The following is a 7,034-nucleotide window of genomic DNA, read 5'->3' on the forward strand; positions in this document are numbered from 1 at the left end:
TTTTTTTTCAAGGTAAAAAATTATTTTCAAGGTAAAAAATGATTTTCAAGGTAAAAAATGATTTTCAAGGTAAAAAAATTTTTTTAAGGTAAAATTTTTTTTTCAAGGTTAAAAATGATTTTCAAGGTAAAAAAAATTTTCAAGGTAAAAAAAATGTTTAAAGTAAACATTTTTTTTCAAGGTACATTTTTTTTTTCAAGGTAAAAAATGATTTTCAAGGTAAAAAATGATTTTCAAGGTAAAAAAATGTTTAAGGTAAAAAAAACTTTTCAAGGTAAAAAAATTTTTTCAATGTAAAAAATTATTTTCAAGGTAAAAAAAAATTTCAAGGTAAAAATTTTTTTTCAAGGTAAAAAATTATTTTCAAGGTAAAAAATGATTTTCAAGGTAAAATTTGTTTTTCAAGGTAATTTTTTTTTTCAAGGTAAAAAATGATTTTCAAGGAAAAAAATGATTTTCAAGGTAAAAAAACTTTTCAAGGTAAAAATTTTTTTTCAATGTAAAAAATGATTTTCAAGGTAAAAAATGATTTTCAAGGTAAAAAATGATTATTAAGGTAAAAAATGATTTTCAAGGTAAAAAAAAATGTTCAAGGTAAAAAAAAATTTTCAAGGTAAAATTTTTTTTTCAAGGTAAAAAATGATTTTCAAGGGAAAAAATGATTTTGAAGGTAAAAAATGATTTTCAAGGTAAAAAATGATTTTCTAGGTAAACATTTTTTTTAAGGTAAAAACATTTTTTCAAGGTACATTTTTTTTTTCAAGGTTGAAAATGATTTTCAAGGTAAAAAAACTTTTCAAGGTAAAATTTTTTTTTCAATGTAAAAAATGATTTTCAAGTTAAAAAATGATTTTCAAGGTAAAAAATGATTTTCAAGGTAAAAAATGATTTTTAAGGTAAAAAATGATTTTCAAGGTAAAAAAAAATTTTCAAGGTAAAAAAAATTTTTCAAGGTAAAAATTTTTTTTCAAGGTAAAAAATGATTTAAGGGAAAAAATTATTTTGAAGGTAAAAAATGATTTTCAAGGTAAAAAATGATTTTCTAGGTAAAATATTTTTTTAAGGTAAAAACATTTTTTCAAGGTAAATTTTTTTTTTCAAGGTTGAAAATGATTTTCAAGGTAAAAAATGATTTTCAAGGTAAAACAAATCTTTCAAGGTAAAATTTTTTTTTCAAGGTAAAAAATGATTTTCTAGGTAAAAACAAAATTTAAGGTAAAAAAAATTTTAAAGTAAAAATTTTTTTTCAAGGTAAATTTTTTTTTTCAATGTTATTGTATATATTATCACACTAACTTTAGTATGCTTAAAGTCCATTGCTCTAGTTATTAGCTATTGTGCTCAAGTTAGACTTTTCTAATCTTTGCAAGGACAAAACTTCTTGTCTGAGTGGTTTTGATTGATTGAAACTTTTATCAGTAGATTGCACAGTGAAGTACATATTCCGTACAATTGATCACTAAACGGTAACACCCGAATTCAGTTTTTTCGGGGTCCACTTAAATCAATGTATGTATAAATGTAATATATCTTGTCTGTTTTAAAGAAAATAACCACGTACACGATTTTTCAAACTATTTTGGCACTGACTGCGTTCCGTAGTGACCGTTCTAAGATGGCGACCACAGTACGCATGCGCAGTCAGTCACGCCGGTGGTTTCAGTTCCGGTGGCAGATTTGGTGTCACGCTAGGAGTCGTGTCAAGTTTGAGGTATTAAAATGTTCGAATACGATATTATTATATAACGCGATAACGTATTGTACACGAACTAAAACAGTACACGACGGGCTGTTTGCTTTTTGAGTTTTAGTGCGTGTACTGTATAGTAGTAGTGTTTCTATCAACAATAAAGCAGTAAACAGAAGTCTCAAATTCCATCCATTTTCTACCGCTTTTCTTCTTTAATTTCCCTCATGGGATTAGTTAAGTATGTGTATTCATATAACTCTTTCAATCATGCTCATTCTTATTTTCATGTTAGTATCAAGAATAAAAAGATGTTTCCATAAAATGTGTTTAATAACATGTGTTTTCCTGTAGTGCAGGATGCAGGCGGGCAGGCCACTAGTGGAGGTGGTGCGCCTGGGCCTGCTCTCCTACCAGGAAGCGCTGCAGGTCCAGCGGGTCTACGTCAAGCGCCACCAGGTCAGTCCGGCTCACGCTCTTCTGCTGTGCCAGCACCCGCCCGTCTACACCACGGGCATCCGCCAGAAAGCCGAGCCGCCCTCCTCGCTGGACCGCCTGCGCCTGCTGGGAGCCCAAGTCCACAACGCCGACCGAGGAGGCCTCATCACGTTCCACGGTCCGGGACAGCTGGTCTGCTACCCGATCCTGAACCTGGGCTCCTTCAAGAAGGTCTCAGGTGCTTTGTGCTGCTCCACGGACTCCCTGTTGTGCCGCCTTAGTGACGGCGCCGTGGTGCGTGTGTGTGCAGAGTGTCCGCTGGTACGTGTCGCAGCTGGAGGAGACCGTCATCTCGGCGTGTAGAAGGTTCCACGTGGAGGCGTCCAGGTCTCCTCACACCGGCGTTTGGGTCGGGGACAACAAGATTTGTGCCATCGGTAGGACTGCACGCGACCGTACGTTACGTAACCTCACTTCCCCATGAGACTGGGGTGTCCAAAGTGTGCCTTTGCGGCACACCCTAAAAATACTATTTAAAAAAATAAAACATAAAAAGTGGAATAAAAGAGCAAATAGGTGAAATGTAACGAGGAAAAAGTTGCAATGTGGACTAATAACTAGAGATAAATGCTTTAAAATGTAATATCGTAAATTATCAGTATCGGTTTCAAAATTATCGGTATCAAAAAGTAAAATTTATGACGTTTTAAAACGCCGCTGTGTACACGGACGTAGGGAGAAGTACAGAGCGCCAATAAACCTTAAAGGCACTGCCTTTGCGTGCCGACCCAGGCACATAATATCTACGGCTTTTCACACACACAAGTGAATGCAAGCATACTTGGTCAACAGCCATACAGGTCACACTGAGGGTGGCCGTATAAACAACTTTAACACTGTTACAAATATGCGCCACACTCTGAACCCACACCAAACAAGAATGACAAACACATTTCGGGAGAACATCCGCACCGCAACACAACAGAACAAATACCCAGAACCCCTTGCAGCACTAACTCTTCCGGGACGCTACAATATACACCCCCCGCTACCCCATACCTCAACATCCTCATGCTCTCTCAGGGAGAGCATGTCCCAAATTCCAAGCTTCTGTTTTGAGGCATGTTAAAAAAAATAATGCACTTTGGGACTTCAATAATAAATATGGCATTTTTTTTCCATAACTTGAGTTGATTTATTTTGGAAAACCTTGTTACATTGTTTAATGCATCCAGCGGGGCATCACAACAAAATTAGGCATAATAATGTGTTCATTCCACGACTGTATATATCGGTATCGGTTGATATAGGAATCGGTAATTAAGAGTTGGACAATATCGGATATCGGCAAAAAAGCCATTATCGGACATCTCTACTTCACATCATAAATTCCATTTTGAAATTGCATATTTTTTGTGTTTGACATATAAAAGACAAAGTTTCCTTTGACAAAATGAAACATTATTAAGACTTGTATTTTGGTGTGACTTTTTTTTTTTTTTAAATACTGTCATTGCTAAAAAAAAAAAAAAAAAAAAAGAATTAAAATCAATGTTATGAATGACTAACCTACAGTATGTAAAGCTTTGAAATATTGCATATTTTGTGTTTGCCATAGAAAACAGGGTTTTGACAAAAAGGGCATAAAACATTAAACATATTATATCGACAGACCTGACGTGGATTTAGAGATTTAAGCGTTGACTGACATTTTGAAAAAAAATAATTTATGTCTTATTTTTAACATTTCGGATCCCCTAAAGGTAAAAAATTAAATCAATATATTTTGGTTTTGAAAGTGAAAAACGAGACAAGCGGTAGAAAATGGATGGATGGAAAATTAAAAACAATAAAAATGGAACCCACTTAATTAATATTTTTAGTATGCGGCCCTCGGGGGAAAAAGTTTGGACACCCATGCCTGGGCAATGAGTCAACGTGCTTTGGCTTTTAGCTCACTGGTTAGCGCGGCCGAGCCTAACTCGTTCGGATGGGATCTGTGGTCTCCGGTTCGATTCCCTGCGCTTCACTTCCCGCTTGTGTCTCCAGGCATCCGCTGCTCGCGCTACGTCACGTCGCACGGCCTGGCCCTCAACTGCAACACGGAGCTGTCGTGGTTCCGCCACATCGTGCCGTGCGGCCTGCAGGGCAAGGGCGTGACCTCGCTCAGCGCCCAGCTGCACAGAGACGTGGGCGTGGACGACGCCGTCCCTCACCTGCTGGACGCCTTTGCAGACCACTTCCACTGTGACTTAGTGGAGAATGAATCAAGACACTGATGAGTCCAGGATGAATGTCATTATCCACAATGATGTGCTCTCTTTATCAACTGTTGTACATTACTGACATTGTTCGCCAATCATTTCACTTGATCCAAACTTTTTCTTACGTACCACATAACTAAATATGAGTATGTTTGATCCCTGCTTATCTTGAATCAATATTAGTATTGTATTGGAAATGGAAAAGTTGTATAGGGACACCGCTATTTATATGTACTATGACCATTTGCATAAACCAGGGGTCCCCAAACTTTTTGACTCGGGGGCCGCATTAGGTTAAAACAATTGGTTGCCAATCAGGGACAGGTGTGGCCAGGTTGCCAATCGGGGATAGGTGTATTCAGGTTGCCAATCAGGGATATGAGTATTCAGGTTGCCAATCAGGGACAGGTGTGTCCAGGTTGCCAACCAGGGAAAAGTGTGTCCAGGTTGCCAATCAGGGACAGGTGTATTTAGGTTGCCAATCGGTGATAGGTGTGTTCATGTTGTCAATCAGGGATAGGTGTGTCCAGGTTGCTAATCGGTGATATGTGTGTTCATGTTGTCAATCAGGGATAGGTGTGTCCAGGTTGCCAATTGGGGACAGGTGTGTCCAGATTGCCAACCAGGGAAAAGTGTGTCCAGTTTGCCAATCAGGGACAGGTGTATTTAGGTTGCCAATCGGTGATAGGTGTGTTCATGTTGTCAATCAGGCACAGGTGTATTTAGGTTGCCAATCGGTGATAGGTGTGTTCATGTTGTGAATCAGGGATAGGTGTGTCCAGTTTGCCAACCAGGGAAAAGTGTGTCCAAGTTGCCAATCTGGGACAGGTGTGTCCAGGTTGCAAATCAGGGACAGGTGTATTTAGGTTGCCAATCGGTGATAGGTGTGTTCATGTTGTGAATCAGGGATAGGTGTGTCCAGGTTGCCAACCAGGGAAAAGTGTGTCCAAGTTGCCAATCTGGGACAGGTGTATCAAGGTTGCCATTGCCAACCACGAAAATGTGTGTCCATGTTGCCAATCTGGGGCAGGTGTGTCCAGGTTGCCAACCAGGGAAAAGTGTGTCCAGGTTGCAAATCTGGGACAGGTGTGTCCAGGGTGCCAATCAGGGACAGGTGTATTTAGGTTGCCAATCGGTGATAGGTGTGTTCATGTTGTCAATCAGGGATAGGTGTGTCCAGGTTGCCAACCAGGGAAAAGTGTGTCCAAGTTGCCAATCTGGGACAGGTGTATCCAGGTTGCCATTGCCAACCATGGAAATGTGTGTCTAGGTTGCCAATCTGGGACAGGTGCGTCCAGGTTGCCAACCAGAGAAAAGGGTGTCCAGGTTGCCAATCAGGGACAGGTGTGTCCAGGTTGCCAATCAGGGACAGGTGTGTCCAGGTTGCCAATCAGGGACAGGTGTATTTAGGTTGCCAATCGGTGATAGGTGTGTTCATGTTGTGAATCAGGGATAGGTGTGTCCAGGTTGCCAACCAGGGAAAAGTGTGTCCAAGTTGCCAATATGGGACAGTTGTATCAAGGTTGCCATTGCCAACCACGGAAATGTGTGTCCAGGTTGCCAATCTGGGACAGGTGTAGTCCAGGTTGCCAACCAGGGAAAAGGGTGTCCAGGTTGCCAATCTGAGACAGGTGTATCCAGGTTGCCATTGCCAACCATGGAAATGTGTGTCCAGGTTACCAATCTGGGACAGGTGTGTCCAGGTTGCCAATCTGGGACAGGTGTGTCCAGGTTGCCAATCTGGGACAGGTGTCCAGGTTGCCAATCTGGGACAGGTGTGTCCAGGTTACCAACCAGGGAAAAGTGTGTCCAAGTTGCCAATCTGGGACAGGTGTATCCAGGTTGCCATTGCCAACCACGGAAATGTGTGTCCAGGTTGCCAATCTGGGACAGGTGTATCCAGGTTGCCATTGCCAACCAGGGAAAAGTGTGTCCAAGTTGCCAATCTGGGACAGGTGTATCCAGGTTGCCATTGCCAACCACGGAAATGTGTGTCCAGGTTGCCAATCTGGGACAGGTGTGTCCAGGTTGCCAACCAGGGAAAAGTGTGTCCAGGTTGCCAATCTGGGACAGGTGTGTCCAGGTTGCCAACCAGGGAAAAGGGTGTCCAGGTTGCCAATCAGGGACAGGGGTGGGAGCCCACGCTCAGTGGCAGACAAAGGACAAAGGAAGTGAAAACTACAAAATAAGAGCGCTGGACAAGAACCCAACACCAAACACAGGAAACAAACAACACAAGTCCAAAGAAGAAATGCTCTCTATATATATATATATATATATATATATATATATATATATATATATATATATATATATATATATATATATATATATATATATATATATATATATATATATATATATATATATATGTATGTATGTGTGGGAAAAAAAATCACAAGACTACTTCATCTCTACAGGCCTGTTTCATGAGGGGTTCCCTCAATCATCAGGAGATCATCTCCTGATGATTGAGGGAACCCCTCATGAAACAGGCCTGTAGAGATGAAGTAGTCTTGTGATTTTTTTCCCCACACATACATATATTGCGCTCTACTACGGTATCGAGCACTATTTTTTGGATAACCTTATTAAGACATATATATATATATATATATATATATATATATATATATATATATATA

The 7,034-nt window shown here is 39.7% G+C and overlaps 1 protein-coding gene across 7 annotated transcripts; it reads left to right on the top strand.

The window, feature by feature from the left end:
* The first annotated feature begins 1,654 nt into the window (after positions 1 to 1,654).
* On the top strand, positions 1,655 to 6,638 carry lipt2 (lipoyl(octanoyl) transferase 2). 7 transcript variants are annotated; one of them, XM_072914986.1, is made up of 7 exons: positions 1,655 to 1,711; positions 2,042 to 2,356; positions 2,436 to 2,562; positions 4,175 to 5,883; positions 6,003 to 6,056; positions 6,139 to 6,292; positions 6,389 to 6,638. In XM_072914986.1, the coding sequence occupies exons 2-4, from the start codon at positions 2,048 to 2,050 to the stop codon at positions 4,402 to 4,404; spliced, it is 666 nt and encodes a 221-aa protein (XP_072771087.1). In that variant the 5' UTR covers positions 1,655 to 1,711; positions 2,042 to 2,047; the 3' UTR covers positions 4,405 to 5,883; positions 6,003 to 6,056; positions 6,139 to 6,292; positions 6,389 to 6,638. The 7 variants fall into 7 exon arrangements, with proteins under 7 accessions (XP_072771087.1, XP_072771085.1, XP_072771086.1 ...); XM_072914984.1 differs by lacking the exon at positions 6,003 to 6,056 and having other exon boundaries at positions 4,175 to 5,994; XM_072914985.1 differs by having other exon boundaries at positions 4,175 to 5,615; positions 5,762 to 6,292.
* The last annotated feature ends 396 nt before the right edge of the window (positions 6,639 to 7,034 follow it).

Source organism: Nerophis lumbriciformis, linkage group LG17 (genome assembly GCF_033978685.3).
Source record: "Nerophis lumbriciformis linkage group LG17, RoL_Nlum_v2.1, whole genome shotgun sequence".
In the NCBI taxonomy this organism is placed as follows: Eukaryota; Metazoa; Chordata; class Actinopteri; order Syngnathiformes; family Syngnathidae; genus Nerophis; species Nerophis lumbriciformis.